The sequence below is a fragment of the Myxocyprinus asiaticus genome, chromosome 33 (genome assembly GCF_019703515.2).
Source record: "Myxocyprinus asiaticus isolate MX2 ecotype Aquarium Trade chromosome 33, UBuf_Myxa_2, whole genome shotgun sequence".
Taxonomy (NCBI): Eukaryota; Metazoa; Chordata; class Actinopteri; order Cypriniformes; family Catostomidae; genus Myxocyprinus; species Myxocyprinus asiaticus.
The window spans coordinates 37,735,846-37,756,678 of NC_059376.1; the positions used below are offsets into that span (position 1 = coordinate 37,735,846).

The 20,833-nt window shown below is 43.4% G+C and overlaps 1 protein-coding gene across 1 annotated transcript in view; it reads right to left on the reverse strand.

Moving 5' to 3' along the window:
* Window positions 1-4,748: 4,748 nt before the first annotated feature.
* kcnd1 (potassium voltage-gated channel, Shal-related subfamily, member 1) overlaps window positions 4,749-20,833 on the reverse strand; it is a 79,046-nt gene continuing 62,961 nt past the window's right edge. The window contains exons 5-7 of the mRNA XM_051668627.1: window positions 8,056-8,148; window positions 7,320-7,558; window positions 4,749-6,840 (exon numbers count right to left, since the gene is read on the reverse strand). Of these exons, the coding sequence (XP_051524587.1) occupies window positions 6,636-6,840; window positions 7,320-7,558; window positions 8,056-8,148 (537 nt within the window). The 3' untranslated portion in view covers window positions 4,749-6,635. The remainder of the gene's footprint in view (window positions 6,841-7,319; window positions 7,559-8,055; window positions 8,149-20,833) is intronic.

The window sequence follows — 20,833 nt, forward strand, 5'->3', positions numbered from 1 at the left end:
CTGAGTGGGAACGAGACTTTGTGTAATTGCATTGGGACACGCCCTGAGTGTCACGTGGTCTGAAGCCCTTGTACAATCACGGCAATTTATTGGCTGGTGGCGCTTAAGTGATGCCCCTAGGGAGCTACGTCACGGGCTCCATAAAAACGCTCGCTTTGGTGCCATCGAGTCAGATTATCTGCAGGAAGGCACGAGCCTATGCAGCTGCTAGAGAGAGTATGGCCAGCTTACACAGCATCCCGTTCCCACTCAAGGAACCAGGGTTATGTTTCACATAACCGAGACGTTCACTTTCGTAAGAACTGGAGCTGCGTAATAGCATTGGGAACGATATACATTTACGCCATGCAAACAGTAACTGCCAACTGTCTACAAATGTGTGGCAAGCATATAGCGGTGCACAAGAAAGCTTAAGCATTCTTTTCCAGATTTGTTCCATAATCTGAGGATGTAATGTCCACTCACCAGGCATGAAGCCTTGTCTGAACAGGAGATCTGCCCCCAAATTCAACCGGCCCGGGACATGTACAGCTCATAGAGACAGCACATTGACCTGTGCCCCTTTGTGGTATTCATTCAGCACTGAAAAGGTCTCGTATGCAACATGTCCAGGGGAATGACAGCAGAAGCCGCGATCATGAGCCCCAAATGCCTGTGAAATATTCTCGCAGGGAGAAGATGTCCCACTCTGAACATTGCTAGACACTGGTGAAATGACAGAACCCGAACTGGAGACAGATGCGCCTGCATCGCTTGCAAATCCAGCTCCACCCCTAGAAACAGAGTTTGTTGCCCTGGCAACAGGACACTCTTGTCTAGGTTACACACAGCCCTAGATCAAATGGCTGAGAATGACATCTCGATGTTGGCCAAAGTCTCCGAGTGGGCAAACACCAACCATTCATTGAGATAATTCAAAACTCGGATGCCTTGAAGCCTCAAGGCCATCAAAGGTGCATCCATGCATTTTGTGAAAGTGTGTGGTGCTAGTGCAAGTCCAAATGGAAGGACTCAAAATTGTTTGTAATGTCTTGTGACATTATTTGTTTCTGTGTCAGCATTCTGAATTGACATTTCATTAGAGCGAAATTCAAATGTCTCAAAATCCAGAATGGGATGAAAGACACTGTCTTTTTTTGGGACCAGAAAATAATGGCTGTAAAAGCCGCATTCTCTTTGAGAAGGGGAATCTCCTATATTGCCACTTTTTTCTAAGAGAGAATGAAATTCCCAAGTCAAAAACTGGGCTTCCCAAACAGAAACGTCTGTTGGAACAAACCCATTGAACACTGGCGGAGCTCACCTGAATTTAATTACATAACCATGCTTTATCGTTCAAAGTACCCAGTTCGAAATGCCCTACAGCTGCTGCCAAGCCGACAGACAGGCAGACAGAGGGATTAATGCATGGCTCTTGCCTGCAGCGTAACCTGTAACAACTAGATGGTGTGCTTGGCTTACCTCCAAAAACAGCGGCACAGTGGAGGGAAGCCTTCGCTCCTCTAATACCGTGGCTGGTTGAAGGGAATTTGATAATGTTTCGCATTTATTGTATTTCGTCATAAATTATGAGCACCCTGAATGTATCAACAGCAGGGATGATGAGAGAATAAACTTTTCCCTGGTATTTAAATGGGGAAAAGTGTATGAACACTGGGGGAAATGTTTATTTTAGAAAACTGGTTCATCACAACGGCCCCGGCATTCTTATGGTGGGACGTGTGGTGCTAATGTTCACTGTGTGTTTTGTGTATACTTGTGCTCGATGAACACCGAATTCTGTTATGCATGTCTCTAAACCCTTGGTCATGGAGACAGAGGCCGAATCCGATCAGGCAGTTATAAAAAGCAGTCACTCTGAATGTATTTACAGCAGAGGACGTCAGATAAACAAGGTTCCCTAGCATAGAACGGGGAATAATGTGCGAACATGAGTGGAATTGAACCCTTGGTCATGGAGGCAGAGGCAAAACTCAAAAAAGCTGACAATATTCAATGCTCGTTCGCCAGCGTAAATTACGGGGGAGAATTAGATAAATTGGTTTACTGAAAAAAACGCGTTAAAACTAAACCGGTCCCAACATATAATGGGGGAACAACACGTAGTACTCAGATAGCGCAAAACACCCTCACGGACAAAAGCATCACCTTGACCAGCTCGTTCCTCAGAGAGCTGCTGGGGGAAAAACAAGGGAAATTCCAAACAGAGCCAATATTAGCTCAAAGTATTCCTTAATGCGATGCTCTTGGTTGGACTGCAAAACTATCGGGTGTAGGTCCAACAGCTGACTGAAAAGAACGACAACCATGCCACCACCAAAAAATAGAGTAGAGAGAGCAGTGCGTGTTTCTTGTCTCGCCAGAAGACAAGACAAGACAAGTGGTCCACGAACGGACGAAAGACAAAAAAACTAGTTAAAATACCTTGCTTCTCCTGATAGCATCCTGAAAGAATAATGGGACTGATGAAGCGCTCGTGCGATGGTTTGCCATCACTCTGTTGGGGAATATTCTCTTATCCCAGCCCCCTTGTTTTGCGGCCAGGCTCACCGGTCCATGCATGATCCCCTCTGCCATGAGCAATAAGCTTCGAAAGGGAAGAGGAGAGAGAGAAAGGCCGAGGCTGCTTTTCCATTGCCTTATTCATGTGCATTCTCCCAGAACGACACAGAAAAAGAGAATAGGGACAAAGGTGGCAATTTTTTCCTTACCTTCAATGAGGAATTCTCTCATACAGAGTTTTTAATAGCTGCGGCTCAAGACACGCATGGTAACTCCTCTGCACGCTTGTTCATCAGCAAATGGCTGCCAAGCTAGGCCTCAGAGCATGTCTGACGAGACTTGCACTTTCGCTAAAGGGGAGGGCGACAAAAACAAGGAAGAATCCGATGTCCGTTCGCACTCCAATCTTCTCAGACACAAATCCAAAAATCTCAAACTGCCCCCGCACATGGAACTCCAATCTGGAGTAGGGATAATGCCTCGTGGTGAGAAATTGCGAGCCTCGAACAATGCCGCTGTTCCTGTGGGACCCTTGTAATGTTTGGGAAAAAACACATTAAAATTGCTCTGAAATTACGCTGTATACAACGACGTGAGTCGCCTCTTAAATTCCATCCTGTGATGCCACTCAAAAGGGAGAATAATAATGATCCTCACTTCGATGTGTGTCTTTGGAACAACACGGGCCAGACGAGATCATGCACAGAAGAACGTAAAATCTGACTCAATGGCGCCAAAGAGAGAGCTTTAATGGAGCCTGTGACATAGCTCCCTAGGGGTGTCGCTTAAGCACCACCAGCCAATAAACTGGCATGATTGTACAAGGGCTTCAGACCACGTGACACTCAGGGCGTGTCCCAATGCAATTTTGCAGCTCGAGTTCCTATGAAAGGGAATAAACAGACCGCAGGGTGGTGTAAAATATTTCGGCCTACCTAGTACCTACAAAACGATCCATTGAAACAAAACCTGCAAATGGAAGGCTATACCAAAGTACCATATGCCACAGCTAGGCTACTTTTTTGAAAGGTATAGTATGTAAGAAACTTCTGCTTCTATGGATGCATTGGTGCTGTTTTTGAAAATTAAATAAGGAAAAGAAAAAAGTGTCCCAGACAGTGCTATTTTGTTCTTTTATATTGCCAACCAGCTTATCAAAATGTTAGCAGGCATTTGCTGCTAGAGGTCAGTGTTGCTTAACTATTAAAAACCCTGATTGATAGTATGTGAAAGAGCATGTGTTTTACAATTTTTCACTGTATTTCTATTATTGGCAGCCTTGCTAGTGTCCATCAGCATAAAAGCGAGGAAAGAGGGTGTGAGAAAGTAAAGGTGGACACACAACCATCTGATAATTACCAGACTTAGAAATAGTTAATTAAATTTTCTCATCATTTACTGACCCACATGCATCCAAGATGTGTATGACTTTCTTTATTCTGCAGAACGCGAGCAAAGATTTTTAGAAGAATATCTCAGCTCAATACAGCAAAAGTCTATAAACTGACCATTAGAAAACTGGTGATTGTTAAAGTCAACATAAAATCAAAACTGACCCTATTTGCATTTCTTATTGTGCACTTTATTCCAAATGTTAATTTGTTTTTTTGTTTTTGTAATCTGTCATAAGAATTGTATAACTTGCTCCGCCCCTGAAACGGCTTTCCTTTTCGGTGGATGTCACCAAGCCCTCTTATTTTTTCAACCCCTTCCCTCCAACCACCTGTCATAGCAACCACTTTACAATCAGTTCCTGATTCATAAAATCAGGTCCCACCCTTTTTTCTCTCTTCATTGACTATCCTGTGAAATGGGTTGTGAAAGCGGTTTCATGTTGACTTTAACAGTATGGCATTTATTTGCTTTGGCATGGTAAATTATGCACAACTAATTCTCACTATTATTGATAGGCAATTAGATATCTCCCTGAGTAGAAAACCAGAAAATAATTACCGTCAGTCTTCACTTAACCTCTGAATTATCCTATGCGACAGCATATTGTACAGTATATTGTATCTAAAGATGTGCTTTTGTCAGTGTCCTGGCAAAATTTTGTTAAAAACATAATATGCCCAAAAAGTATTTGGACTCTTAAAAATGTATAAATGTCATTGCATTAGATAACAAAATATAAAAGTGGCATTTATATTAGAGACAAATATCACAAGCACACTTTTCAAGCAAAACGTACATTTCACGAAAAATACATTTGTTTGGTTTAAGATGTCATTGAGAGCCGACAGACATTGAATTTTCGGAGTTCTGTTCACTTTATTTGTGAAATAGACTTTACACCTCTGTGCTTTTGATATCGAACTCTTTTATCTCCTACTGGGAGCCGTTTCATCCAATACTTCCTGCCCAAAATGAGAGCAGGTACCTGAACAATAACTAATTTACCACACCACTTTATGAAGCTGGAGGGGAAAAAGAGAGAACCAAATAACTGTAAAAATAACATGGGAACAATGCTTGTAAACAGAGTAACAAATATGTGTTTCATCACAGTCAAGTGCAAATTTGCATTCCTCGTTTTTTTTTTGTTTTTTTTTACATATACCATTTTTCATTTCTTTTTTAGTAAAAAATAATTACAGTATTATTGCCTCATTGTGGTCTCATTGCTGCGTATGCTCATTGACAAAACGGTAACGTCTGTAGTAACTGATGAGCATCAAAACAGATTATTGAAATGATTTGTTGGACTGTTAAATAGCCATGTTAGATGCAGATACTATAAAAATAGTTAGAGTTTAAAGGTTACATATGATTACTAATCCAACTGAAAAATAAAAAGCTAAGCGTGTCTAATTACTTCTGTCAAACTCAATGACTGCATTTACTTGCACAAGAATAATCTGAAATTGATCTGAATTTGATCATATTCTGATTAAATATCAGATATTACCTAAATGACTCAAAATTCTGAAAAATACAAGCATATGCCAGCAGTCTTATTCAGATTTCTAGAAACCAGACTATTGGCTTAATCTGTTTATGGCAATCGGATTAATGTAGAACGCATACATTAGAAGAATATGACCATATTCCGATTAATATCGGCATATTCTTGTGCAAGTAACAGTGGTAAACACCCTCCAATCACTTTGATTCAAAAAGACATGTTGCAATAGAAACCTTTCTTTTTCCATATGTGAGAAAACACATAAAAATACCTACAACGGTATTCATGCATATCTGTGATCAATTAACACAATTCCTTCCCAATCACTCCTCATATGCACACACACACACATATAAACACATAGCCGCACTTGTCCGGCCTCAGATTTTTGCAAAGAACATGCCAGAATATTTTTAAAATTTTTTAAATATTTGTTTATCTTTCTTTTTTCTTCTGATGTGCACTTTTGGTGCAGCATGATTGATCATTAATACTCTGTAAATACTGTCTTTTTTAATCAATGTTAGGAAATAAAACAGGACAAACGAAACAGATGTAAAAGTAGTTCCATGCAAATGTATGTGAGAGTAGCATGTTAGCAGCTCCATTCTCTGCCATGGTATCTACTATACAGCAACATGCATGCTTGGGTAGGACTGCTCTGAAATATTCTTTTTTGTTTTTCTTTTGTGGGGTTTGAAGATGCATGTGATCTAGAGAGGTATGATACAAGTATTGATACATTTAAACCACCTGCCATTTTGCAGCCATAATGTCGTATTTTCATCTCCCTGTAAAGATCTACAGTTTCAAAATGTCAATATGATTTAACGCTCAATTCCACCTTTTTGTAATCTCTCCCTGCAGCTGTGTTATGCAGTGGACATATAGGCATAATTCCAGCTTGATTTAACATTGCATATCTTTAAAGGTAAATGCCACAACGACTGTAGATTTATCATTTTAAAACAACTTTGATTTCATCTACGAATTCAGCTTTTCAATTGTCATCCAAGGAAAGACCCCAGACATGACGATCAATCTACGTGAATTGTCCTTGTGCCTTTGATGTTCAACAGGGTCACAAAAACACGTCAGTATGTGTGAGTCCATGTCTGTCGAGGAATTTTGAATGAAGCATGTCTGTGGCATTCCAGTCTTTTTCTGGGAGAAGCCCCCCACCCCCACCCTTTCCATTAGTGCAATGGGGGTGCTCATTTGCTGGTGGTTATAAGGAGGAGATCTTGATGGTCTCGTGTGTGTAGGAACTGGCGCGCGAGTTGCGTAAGATTCCTGGTATGGCAGGGGAGGGTGGTAGGCTTTCGTCCGGGGTGTTTGCGGGAGGCGTGGGTATACTGATTATAGCCGCTGTGAAATCCCTGTCCTCACAGTTTAGCTTTAGGTCTTCTGTCCGAGCGTTGAGACTGGAGCGACTGTTGGGGTGCACACACACATACATTCACAGACACAAACACAGATTAGTAAAAGGTTACATGGGGTATAATCCTAATAATTGGAGAATCTAAAGAGCTTGATCTCATGAACAAAATGTGACTGTGACAATTTTTGCAAAATTATACTAGGTTGCTCCTTCCACGTGTCGCAGCAGTTCCAAAGTAAAATGTCCACTGAGTGGTGCTAAAAGCAAGTTACATTTTCTCCCAAACAGATGAGGATTTCAAGATGAATGCTGTATCGAGTTTTAAATCAAGAAAGCCCACCTCCCTAACCTAAACCTAACCAACAGTGTCACAAAAAGCAAAAGTGAGATGTAAAAAAGGAGGTTGCAACCAAACATATGAGGACATGTATAACAGATTAATCCAAAAGAATTCCTTGATACAAAAACTTTATTTTTTTTCAGTTCTGTAGCTTGTTTTGTCCCAGTACTCAATAATCAGGAGTGTCATACCTTTGTGGTCCAGCAGAGCTTTTGTGCACATGCAGAGTGTCGAGCTCCTGTATGCTGCCCCGGCTGACAGATACAGTTGAGTTGGCCAGCCGGATGGCTCTTCTCTTTGCCCTGCGTGGGCAGCAGGATGTAGTCACCCCCTGCTGGCTGGATATGGAAGTGCTGCGGCTGGTTCGATAGCCCACTGACTCTGTCATACACATCTCACTGAACGTCAACTCGTCAGTGAACTCATGGTTCTGCGAAAGAGGGAAATCAGAGGAGGAAGATGGTTAAAAATCTGTATTATGCATTTTGAAAGAGCACTTAAAACATTATAAATGAGATGTGAATTAGATGGGACATCTACATATCACATCAATTGTATCCTGCATTGTGTCATACTACATACGTACATACTACGAATATGTACCAAAAAATACAGTGGGGTCTAAAAGTCTGAGACCACATTGAAAATCTGGGATTCAAAATCTAATTTAAACTTGGACAGAAAGTTTTTGGATTTTGCAAGATGTAGAAACAAAAGAATGTTATGACGTAAAATAAATAAGAAATTTTAAATTTTGCACTGTTTCAAGGTCAATAATGTAAGCAGATTTGTGACATTGACCATGTTAATTTCTTTGCTTCCTTTGAAGCACACAATATGCACTTTTGGAACTTTGTTTAATCATGCTGGGATAAAATGGATAATCAGTCCATGCCAGCTCGAGTGCATGCTGTCAGTTGTACGTACTGTTGTCTTCTCCAGACAGTGTAGCAGGTGATGGTGTTGGTGCTCAAAGGAAGATCTGTTCTTCAGACACAAAGCGCTGTCACTGTCTAGATCCTGAAAGATTAAAGAAAAGATTAATTTATGATTATCCATAAAAACTGCTCAGATGCAGTACAAGCAATTCATCTCAAAACAATGATTAATCTTAAGTAGACAGTAATCTATTTAAAGATGTCAGTGACTATTTACAGACTTCAGATTATGCTAGTTTTATCATCCTCATAATTTGCCATGTGCTGTGTGGCAGGTGCTATTTACACCTAGTGCAAATAGTCTCTCCATTTTATAAATTATTATTATTATTATTTTACCCTCAAGAGACCAAGGTATTGATATTATATTGATATGATTAATATTACCCTGCTCCCTAACCCCTTAAAAGTATTTTTAGGAAGCCACTGGTTATACAATCATGATGTTTATGCATATTTTGTTTTGGGTTGAATTTTGGAAAAACATACCATAAACATTTAACATTAAGGACCACTAAAGCCCAATTTTGCATTTCTGAAACATTCAGAAAATGTTTATTTGTTATATTATTTACATATTCTTATATATTATTGTTATATATTATTTATATAACAATAATATATAAGCGTTCCATCCTACAGAGTTTATCTGCAAGTTTTTCATCTTTTGAAAAATAATGTCAGGTCCATTTGCTTCTCCTTGATCACTTCTGTAGCACAAAATCCTTCAAAGGCAATATATGTACAGTCGCCATGACAACATCATCTCTATGGCAACTGGACCTCAACATTCCACGTGATGTCACTGAGAATGTTCAATGATGTCATAATGGATTGACATTCTTTCTGGTCCCCATCCTTTAGTCTGTCCTTTAGAGGTTAAAATACTGATTAAAACAATAGCAATGTTTAAAATAATGATAATATGAGTTAAATACACGGCCAGTCCCTTTTTCTTTCCATATATATATATATATAATTTTTTTGTTGTTGATGCAAGTACATAATTTTTGCCATTTTTCTTTCATTTTCTATTTGTTCGGAATTGAGAAAAAAGGATTACATGTCAAATACATATTTTAAAATATTGCTAAATTTGTTCTATGTAGTTTTAAACCTTTTTAGTGAAAAACAGGCATTATTTAATTTTTTTAACGGGTTGCATTTTTCCCACAGTGGATCTTCTAGGGTTAAAAGTGTTAGTTCACCAACAAATTAAAATTATGCCATCATTTACTCACCTTCATATCATTTTAAACCCATATGACTTTCTTTCTTACCTCTGAAATGTTCATAACAACTGGACTTTTTCACCACACTCTTCACTATGCAACAATACTAGTTTTGAATTCCATGCTATTACTACAATGCAACCCCCAAAAATCCATGTTGTTGTTATCTATCGCCCTCCAGGTCAGCTGACAAACTTTCTTGAGGAGTTGGATGTCCTGCTGTCCTCCTTGCCAGAGGATGGTAGGCCACTTGTGGTTCTTGGTGATTTCAACATACCAAGACAAGCCCCAGGCCACTGAACTGAATACTCTTCTGGCCTCATTTGACTTGGAAAGACTACACACCACAGCAACTCATAGATCGGGCAACCAGCTGGAGCTCATTTTTGCATGTAACTGTACCAATTCAAATATTCTTGTTACTCCTCTACATGTCTCTGATCACTACTTTGTTCAATTCAACATGACTCTACCATCTACATTAAAACAGACTCCACCTTTGGTTTCCTTTCGCCGTAACATCCGTTCTCTTTCACCCTCATGCCTTTCCACTGCTGTCTCTACCTCTCTTTCCACACTAAATGTATTTTCCATGCTTGATGTAAACACTGCCACAGACACATTAAGCTCTACTTTAACAACCTGTCTAGACAACATCTGTCCTATTTCATCTAGGCTAGCACGTACTACACCACCCAGCCCTTGCTGTCTGATGTCCTTCGTGAACGTCGGACTGACCTCAGGGCAGCTGAGAGGTGATGGCGGAAATCTAAAGATCCAGCAGATCTAGGTAAATATCAGTCTCTGCTTGCAATTTTTCAGATAACGTTAAATCTGCAAAAACCTCCTATTACAAGAACAAGATCAACAGCGCCACAGACACTCGCAGCTTGTTTAGAACATTCAACACACTTCTCTGCCCTCCCCCTCCACCACCTGACACATCACTGACAGCAGATGTTTTCGCCACATTTTTTACTAATAAGGTTACAACCATCAGCAATACATTCTCAGCACCACTCCCTGTCAAACACCTGTCTCCTGTATGCAACTCTTCTATCACTATGTTCTCTCCTCTGACTGACACTGAGGTCTCTAAACTCCTCCTCTCCAACCACCCCACCACCTGTTCCCTTGACCCCATTCCTTCTCACCTTCTCCAAGCAATCTCTCTGTCCATCCTACCTGTACTCAAACACATAATTAGCACATCAATACTTACAGGCACTTTTCCCACTACATTTAAGCAGGCTCGAGTAACCCCACTGCTGAAAAAACCGCACTTAACCCCACACAAATAGAACACTACAGACCAGTCTCTCTCATCCCATTCATGGCAAAAACACTTGAAAGGGCAGTTTTCAATCAAATCTCTGCCTATCTCTCACAGAACAAGCTGCTGGATGACAATCAGTCAGGCTTCAAAAGTGGACACTCCACCGAGACTGCCCAGCTGTCTGTCACTGTGTCGCTGAAACAGGCAAAAGCTAAATCCATATCATCCGTCCTGATTCTGCTGGACCTTTCTGCAGCCTTTGACACAGTCAACCATCAGATCTTACTCTCTACCCTCTCCTCGCTGGGCATCACAGGAACTGTGCTTGACTGCTTTAATTCCTATCTCTCAGGTAGGTCCTTCAAGGTAGCCTGGAGAGGTGAGGTATCCAAACCACACCAGCTGCTTACTGGGGTACCTCAGGGATCAGTGCTTGGGCCACTTCTCTTCTCTATATACACAGCATCACTGGGACCCATCATTCAGGCACATGGTTTCTCTTATCACTGCTACGCTGATGACATGCAAATCTACTTGTTTTTCCAACCCAACAACACCACAGTGACTGCTCGAATTTCTGCCTGCCTGGCAGACATCTCGGCCTGGATGAAGGAACACCACCTGCAACTCAACCCAGCCAAGACTGAACTCCTTGTCTTTCCAGCCAACCCTGCTGTTGAACACAACATCACCATGCAGCTGGGTGCAACTACAGTAACACCTTCCAAAACGGTCAGAAATCTAGGGGTAACCATCGACAACAAACTAAATTTCACAGACCACATCTCAAAGACCACAAGATCATGTAGATTTATACTCTACAATATCAGGAAGATAAGACCCTTCGTCTCTGAACATGCCACACAACTGCTTGTCCAGTCACCTGTCATAACTAGACTGGACTACTGTAACGCTCTCATTGCAGGCCTCCCTGTATGTGCAATTAGACCCCTGCAAATGATCCAGAATGCAGCAGCACATCTGGTCTTTAATGAACCAAAGAGAGCACATGTTACACCACTCTTCATCTCTCTCCACTGGCTGCCGGTTGATGCACGTATTAAATTCAAGGCTCTGATGCTGGCATACAGAACAGTCACTGGGTCTGCTCCAGCATACCTAAAATCATTTATGCAGAGCTACGCGCCCACTAGAAGCCTTTGGTCGGCTAAGGAATGTCGCCTTGTTGTACCAACACAAAGAGGCACCAAAACACTTTCCCGAACTTTCAGCTTCATCATACCACATTGGTGGAATGACCTTCCCAACTCCATCCATGAAGCTGACTCACTCTCTGTCTTCAAAAAATGACTAAAAACACATCTTTTCCATGAGCACTTAACCAGTCATTAAAAACATAAAAAAATAAATAAATAAAAAACATTTCTTGTTGCACATTAATCTGTTTTGAATACTATTCTGATGCTAGTGAAACTTTGTAATATGGCACTTTTCATACCACTGTCTACTTAAGATGATTCGCTTATGTCTTCCTCTTTTGTAAGTCGCTTTGGATAAAAGTGTCTGCCAAATGAATAAATGTAAATGTAAATGTCAATCTAAATGAAATTTTGCAGAATGTTAACAGTGCTCATTTTTTTTTTCCATACACTAAAAGTGAATGCAGCCTGAGGCTGTCATTCTGCCCAACATCTCCTTTCCACTGAAGAAAGAAAGTCATATGGGTTTGAAACAACATGAGGATGAGTAAATAATGACAGAATTTGTATTCCTTTAAAGACTGGATTCCCCTGATGTCACCTTCTGTGACCAAGACACATAATTCGACATTGCTTTTCCACTCAAAATCATCCCAAGACAGACTACTGTCCTTATGATGCTTTCACACATATCCGATAACTTCTATGACCTATCGTTGTAAAATGATCACACGCAAGGATGTTGTGTCTCAAGAAACATCAGTCCCAATGTCTCCATTTTGTGCTTCACCGATAGCATCTGCCCTCAGTGATCTTTGTTGTTCAGGTCAAGGTGATTTATCACTATTCCTGTTGCCGTCTAGAAGCAGCCTATCAGCCGATCTTATCAATAGAGGAGAGGACGGACATTCGGAATGACAGTCACAGCCAGGAAGGAGCAAGAACTGAGCTGTCTGCCACACAGGAAGTGCCCCATCAGCTGAAACCAAGGAGGGAGTCTGGGCAGATTCGGCTGATAAGTTCATCAATATTTTGACCTAAGAACAATTAGGTTTGTTTTTGCTAAACTAAAAGTCACTCCAAATAGAAGCCCTGAATGCAAGAGAATGAAATGACGCATCTATAAAGAAGCCATGAAAAATGTTTGATTTTTTTTTGTTTTTTTGTTTTTTTCAGTACAAATATTGAAACATCCTTAAAACAAGAGACCTTACTGCATAAGATATTAAGACTTGTTTTCAGAGAATACCTTTAATTAAGTTTTAACCTTCCCCAGTTGGCAAATATTGTTTTCTTGTTTTATGCATAAACCTCCAAAAATGTTCTGTGACTTGCTTGGAGAATTAAATTAAAAGTAAATATGTTCCTGCCAAACTTGTTGCTATGATACATTTCACAGCATGAGCTGCTGTTCTATATTGTTTTAGCCCATATTTATTGGAAAAAAAAAAAAAAAAATAGGCATCATTTAATATTTTCTTAATCAGTATTTTTGTCTTGTTTTCCAGTAAAAATATTTAAACATCCTTAAAACAAGATCCAGTACATTTACATGCGAAGCCAAACTGCTTAACATAATAATTTTTGGGGAAATAATATATATTGAATTAAGTTTATTTTTCTTTTCTTAAATATTTCTTGTCTTGTTTTAAGAATAAATTTCACTAAATTGTGTTAGAAAGAAAACCTATTTGCCATTGGAGTAAGAAAAATAAACTTAAATTAAAATACATTCTCTGAAAACTATGAATACTATTATTATTTCCAAATGCACAAAATAGTACAGTCAAATAAAAAGCTTAAGTACTGTATGGTGCAAACACAGAATAAAATACAAACAACAAACAGAAAACAAGACTTTTAATCTTGTGTTTTGCTTCTCAGTAAAAGGTATCTTATTTTAAGGAGGTTTAGATATTCTTACTGGAAAAAAGAGCAAAATACCTCTATATTTTTTTGCTGTAAAGCATTTCCACTTCTCTGAAGTCAAAAACAACATGTCTTAATCCTTTAAAACTGAATCAATAGAAGGCTCTGGATTTGGAACTGAGGCCGATAACTAACATAATATAAAGCATTTCACTCCTGTATAATTCAACACCACAGACCAGGAACTACATTTAAAAATGCCCAAAAGAGATAATGTGTGTGCAAACAAATTCCAGAGAGCTGTTCAATAAAGATTTCACTTCTTTATTTTGACATACAACAACAACACAGCAAAATGCTGAATGCAATATGTTCTTTGGTGCAAAGAAAAGAGAAAATTAAAAAAGTTCAATTTGTCATCATTTATTTCCTGCCAGACTGGGCACACAAAATGAATTGTTTTGCCACCCAGTTGCAGGCTTTTGAGTAATAAATCCTAAATAAATACATTTTAGTCAAATCCACAAGCTGTGGTACTCTCTTCCCGAACACTCCATCAGGAGAAGAGATTTTGCCTTCCTGCAGAGGAACCTGAGTGCATATTAAACCATCAGTCACTGACAGTTCCATTGTTAAAAAAGCGCTGATAGGGATGTCACATTAACAACACTTTTTTCTCAGTGGAGATGAGATACAGCCATTGAATCACAAAACTACCAATAGATTATCATCTATGCAGGATTTGCTGACTTTAAAATTCTATGCGTCACAATACTGGATTCAGAAGTTTCTATATTCAGCTCCAATGTTAGTAAAGATCAAGAAATCTAGAAGATCACTGGTTTGTCTAAATCATAACACAAACTTTTAATACAGTTATTTATACAGTTATTTTTACATGCTAGAGTATAGTTGGTGGTTACCAGGGTGTTGCTATGCGGTTGCAAAGGTGTTCTGAGTGGCTTTTAGTGTGTTGTAATTGTTTGATGGGTTGTTATTGGTGGTGCAAGAAAATAAAGTTATTTCTGGGTCTTTTCCTTTAATTTCCTTTAATAACAGCATTAAATTGTGAAAAAAAAAAAAAAAAACATTTCACCCAATTTGGGATGCCCAGTTCCCAATGTGCTTTTAAGTCCTTGTGGTCACGGAGGACGAATCCCGGCAGCCTCCGCGTCTGAGACCGCCAACCCGCGAATCTTATCATGTGGCTTGTTGAGCGCGTTGCCACGGAGACATAGCGCATGTGGAGGCTTCACGCCATCCACTGCGGCATCCACTCTCAACTCACCATGCGCTCCACTGAGAATGAACCACATTATAGCAACCTCGAGGAGGTTATCCCATGTGACTCTACCCTCCCTAGCAACCAGGCCAATTTGGTAGCTTAGGAGACCTGGCTGGAGTCACTCAGCACACCCTGGGATTCGAACTAGCGAACTACCGATCTCCAGGGGTGGTAGCCAGCATCTTTTCCCACTGAGCTACCCAGGCCCCCATGTGAAATCTAATTTTTTACGAGGTGAGGGTTCACATTACATGCAAATAGACATTCATCTAAAAGGAAAGGAACACACACCCCAAAGTGTAACGTTAAGATGCTTACTTTGTCTATTCAGTTTTATGAATAGAAGTGTGTTTTTGTACTTGTTACTGCGTGTGGAACTTGCATCAAGCCCAACAGATGTCTTGTTTCAAACAATGGGTGAGTAGTTCGCTCCAGTATTTTCTGTTGCTTCATAAAAGGCTATCTTGCAAAAGACTGAGGTTAAATATGTTTGTAGTACATTTTCACTGGGTTTTCTGCTGAGTTCAGTGTGCTACATGCAGCAAAATTAGGCTCAGTGTGGCTCACAGTGTGAATACTCTAACCTGTTAACATGGCAGCTGGAAAAAAATATGCCCTGCTTATGCACTGCTTATGCATGCAGTGTGAAACAGGCCTACAATAAGTCAAAAAGCCCACTCCAAAGTCTCTGATTTTCTTGTCCCTATAGATGGCTCGGATTTATACGATTTTTTCCACCTTTTGCAGTCTGCTGTGAAGTTTAATGCTTCCAGTTAGGGGTTTGAAATACCCCCAACTCTAAGAATGAACAATAGGAATAGTGATGATTGCCTTGATAAGTACCACTAAATATGATCCTGCATTTTGTATAAATGCTTAATTTTGATCTATAAATACTTATTCCAAACATCTGATTTTGCTGCAGGGGTTTTTTTTTTTATCCTATGGAGATCACATCAGAACACAGACATAAACCACCAAACAACACATTTCTTAATGACCTATCACCAAAGATCAAGACTTGAATGTGTTCTTGAGCGCTAAATAACGTGCAGTTTCAGAGACAAAAGGAGTACCTAAGAAGAAATTCTAAACCAGAATAGACAGAAGTGTTGAAAAAAACCCATGGCCTTGTTTATAAATAGCAATGCATGCCTGTTAGTAATGGGTTTATAGATCCATACTGAAAAAAATACCCCCTCACTTGGGGATTGTAAATATTGGATTATTGTGGGCTTCACAACCTGAGAAGACTCCGGAGAACTTAACCTGCCACATTAGTAAAGATGAAAATTCTGAATCGTTCCATCTCTCTTTCTCTCTGCTGCAGATAGACCTTTGAATGCAGTTGCTGTTCCTGTGCAGTGGAGATAAATTTCGGCACTGGAAAAGTGTGTTTATGGGATAAGGTTATGTATATGTCTGATAAAGTGACAGGCCGTGAGGCAGAAGCAGATACATTGTGAACCATTCCAAGACTATGCTCTAATCTAGACCAACACACTCATATCATTTAAAAAATGCAGTATGCTGGAAATCCAGTTTACACTTGTACCTTCAAATAAAATTAGTACAATGATTAAAAAAAAAATTTAAAGATACTTTCTTAGGTTAGGTTTATTAGTTTTGCTTGCTAAGGCAAGCATCACTCTTGCTATTGCTTACACTTAGGCTTAGGGATTTGAACTTAAATGGGTAGGTTCAACAAAAATAAAATAAAATTCATATTGTTCCAAACCCAAATGACTGTTTTTCTTCTGTGGAACAACAAAAGACCATTCAATTTCATTGTATGAAAAACGTCATGGTTACTTGTGTAACCTCCGTTCCCTGATGGAGGGAACGAGACATTGTGTCGATGTAGTGACACTAGGGGTCACTCTTGGGAGCCCGAGACACCTCTGGTCTTTGATAAAAAAGACGCATGGAAGACGCAGTTGCCGACAGGGAAACGAATTAGCGGAAGATATATATATTGCATGGGGTTAGCCTTACAGGGAACTGCTACATGTGGAGCACCTACCCCAGAACAGGACTCTTAGTTAGCATGTGTACTGGGCCAGCAGCGAATCTCTCCGAAAACTTGACTGCTACAGGGCTCGGAGGAAGTCAACCAGAGAACAAACTTGTGAACACTACTGGGAATTAATGGCGCACGTCTTCAGCTCAAAAGGAGGTGGAAGGCGCTATGTGCAAGCGATACATCCGGTCGGCTATCCCGGGCTTATCCACTTGTGTTGCGTGCCACTACCTGGGATGAAACCGGTTCCACCCGGAGGTTGTAGAACCTTGCAAAGGTGTTGGGTGTTGCCCAGCCCGCTGCTTTGCAAATGTCTGTTAGAGAGGCACCTCTGGCCAGGGCCCAGGAGGCCTCTACACCCCTGGTAGAATGGGCTCGTAGCCCTACCGGGGGCGGCATGTCCTGGGTGAGATATGCCATAGTTATGGCATCAATGAGCCAGTGGGCGATCCTCTGCTTGGAGACAGCGCTTCCTTTCCGCTGTGCACCAAAGCAGACAAAGAGCTGCTCAGAGATTCTAAAGCTCTGCATTTGATCCAAATAGATGCGTAAAGCACGCACCGGACACAGCAACAACAGGGCTGGGTGATCGTGTCTACCACCGCGTCCCGTCCAGGGGCCAGACATGGAGATTCCAGAGGTCTGGTCACGGGTGCCAGAGGGTGCCCCGTCCCTGAGAAAGAAGGTCCTTCCTCGGAGGAATTCGCCAGGGGGGAGCTGTCGCGAGGAGCGTGAGGTCCGAGAACCACGTCTGGGTGGGCCAGTAGGGTGCTACCAGGACGACCTGCTCCACGTACTCCCTGACCTTGCACAGGGTCTGTGCAAGCAGGCTCACTGGGGGAAATGCATATTTGCGTAGGCCAGGGGGCCAGCTGTGTGCTAGCGCGTCTATGCCGAGGGAAGACTCGGTGAGGGCGTACCAGAGCGGACAGTGGGAGGATCCTTTGGAGGCAAACAGGTCCACCTGTGCCCGTCCCAATCGACTCCAAATCAGCTGGACCACCTGAGGGCAGAGTCTCCACTCTCCCCTGAGGGTAACCTGCCGTGACAGCGCATCCGCTGTAGTGTTGAGGTTGCCCGGGATGTGAGTGGCTTGCAGCGACTTGAAGTGCTGCTGACTCCAGAGGAGGAGACAGTGGGTGAGTTGTGACATACAACAAGAGCTCAGACCGCCTTGCGGTTGACATATGCTACCGTTGCTGTGTTGTCTGTCCGAACTAACACGTGCTTGCCCTGGATCAACGGCCGGAACCTCCGCAGGGCGAGCAGAATTGCCAACAACTCGAGGCAGTTGATGTGCCAATGCAGTCGCGGACCCGTCCAGAGGCCGGCGGCTGCGTGCCCATTGTAAACAGTGCCCCAGCCTGTTTTGGAGGTGTCTGTCATGACCACGACGCGCCTGGAGACCAGTTCTAGAGGAACACCTGCCCATAGAAACGAGAGGTCGGTCCAAGGGCTGAAAAGATGGTGACAGACTGCCGTCATGACCACGCGATGTGTCCTGTGGCACCATGCCCATCTCGGGACTCAAGTCTGGAGCCAGTGCTGAAGCGGCCTCATATGCATCAACCCGAGCGGGGTGGCCACCGCTGAGGATGCCATATGCCCCAGGAGCCTCTGAAAAAGTTTCAGAAGAACCGCTGTTTTCTGTTTGAACGCCTTCAAACAGGCCAGCACCGACTGTGTGCACTCGTTCATGAGGCGCGCCATCATCGAGACTGAGTCTAACTCCAAGCCGAGAAAAGAGATGCTCTGAACCAGGAGGAGCTTGCTCTTTTCCCAGCTGACCCGAAGCCCTAATCAGCTGAGGTGTGAGAGCACCAGGTCCCTGTGCACACACAACACATCCCGAGAGTGAGCTAGAATTAGCCAGTCATCAAGATAGTTGAGGATGCGAATGCCCACTTCCTTTAACTGCCTCTGCCCCTGCGACCTTCGTGAAGACGCGAGGGACAAGGACAGGCCGAAAGGGAGGACCTTGTACTGATACGCCCGACCCTCGAATGCAAACCGCGTCCTTAGGGTCTACCGCCGCGAACAAAACTTGATGCCGGACGCTCCCTAGAATGCGTTTTTGCATCAGCATCTTGAACGGGAGTCTGTGTAAAGCCCAGTTCAGTACTCACAGGTCCAAGATTGGCCGCAACCCACCGCCTTTCTTCGGTACAATTAAGTTGGGGCTGTAAAACCCCTTCTTCACCTCGGCCGGAGGGACAGGCTCTATCGCACCCTTCTGTAGGAGGGTAGCAATTTCCGCACACAAGCTAGCGGTGTTCTCGCCCTTCACCGAGGTGAAGTGGATGCTGCTGAACCTGTGCGGATGCCTGGTGAACTGAATCCTGTAGCCAAGTCGGAGGGTCCAGACCAGCCATCGCGATGGGTTGGAAAGCACAAGCCACGTGTCCAAGCTCCGGGCGAGGGGGACCAAGGGGACAATCTTGTCGAACATACCGGCGGGTGGGGACTCGCGGAGGGGCAGAGCCTGAGGTGCCACATCATGCCGTGGCCATGCTGAGTTCAGGGACATCGAAGCACTTACCTGGCTCCTTGTGACCACCCCCGGAACAGCCTGGGACGGGGAGGAAGAGGCTTGTCCTCATGACCCTTGGAGACCATCACATCGGAGGCGGATTTGTGCTACAGCTGGGCGCACAGGGGCGGGGAGACCGCCGCTGGAGCGCCAAACCTGCCGAAATGGAATGGTGGACGGTGGTTGTGCGCACCGGGTATGTGACCCAGGGAACAAGGAAACCGCTCTTTTGCTGAACTCTTGGGTACCGCAGCCACTTGGGCATGCAGCGAAATTAAATGAAAAGGTAACAAAAGATTCTCCTCCCGGCCCTCCACCGGGGGATGGAGTGGTCTGCTTACCAGCTCCAGAGCAGTGGGTTTCCTCGTCCCTGGGTCGCCCGTCTCAGGGGCGCTTCAAAGCCTTTCTCGGGTTCTTGACAGCCGGCCGTGAGACGGGTGGCGTCTGCTTCCTGTGGTGGGCTCCACGCCAGGGCCGGGCCACGGGGGTGGGCTGCAGCGGAGCCGGTGCAGTCACAGCTGGAGGACGCCCTTGGTGACGAGCAGACAGGGTGCGGGATCTTGAACCGCACCGGGGCAGGATGTGCCGGATAGCTTCCATCTGCTGCTTCACCGCCGATAACTGCTGGGCAAAGTCCTCAACGGTGTCGCCGAACAGGCCAACCTGGGAAATGGGGGCGCCAAGGAACCGTGCCTTGTTGGCCTCTCCCATCTCGACCAGGTTGAGCCAAAGGTGGAGCTCCTGGACCACCAAGTTGGACATCGGCCGCCCGAGAGACCGCGCCGTGACCTTCGTCACCCGGAGGGGGAGGGCGGTCACCGAGCGCAGCTCCTGCATCAATCCCGGGGCGGAACTACCCTTGTGCAGTTCCTTTAGCGCCTTGGCTTGGTGGACTTGCAGGAGAGCCATGGTGTGCAGGGTGGAGGCGGCTTGTCCAGCGGCACCATAGGCCTTGGCCATCAGGGACGACGTAAACCTACAGGCCTTGGACGGGATCTTTGGGTACCCGTGCCAGGTGGCAGCACTCTGCGGGCATAGGTGCACCGCGAGCGCCTTATCCACCGGGGGATCGCCGAGTAGCCCTTGGCCTCCTCACCATCGAGGGTAGCGAGGGCGGGGGAGCTGAAAGATCAGGACCGGGCAGTAAAAGTTGCCTCCCACAACCTTGTCAGCTCCTCGTGCACTTCCGGGAAAAAAGGAACTGTGGTGGGGCGTGGCTGTGAGTGGCGCCGCGAGCCCAGGAACTGGCTCCAAACAAGAGGTTGAAGGCGGAGGTGGTCCCATTGGGGTCCCCAAATCGCCCCCAGTGCTTGCCGCGCTGGCCTCATACCCGTAGGTAGAAGGACCGGGGGGAGCCGCTGGGGTGGCTTGCTTTCTTTTGAAGGCAAGCCGCGA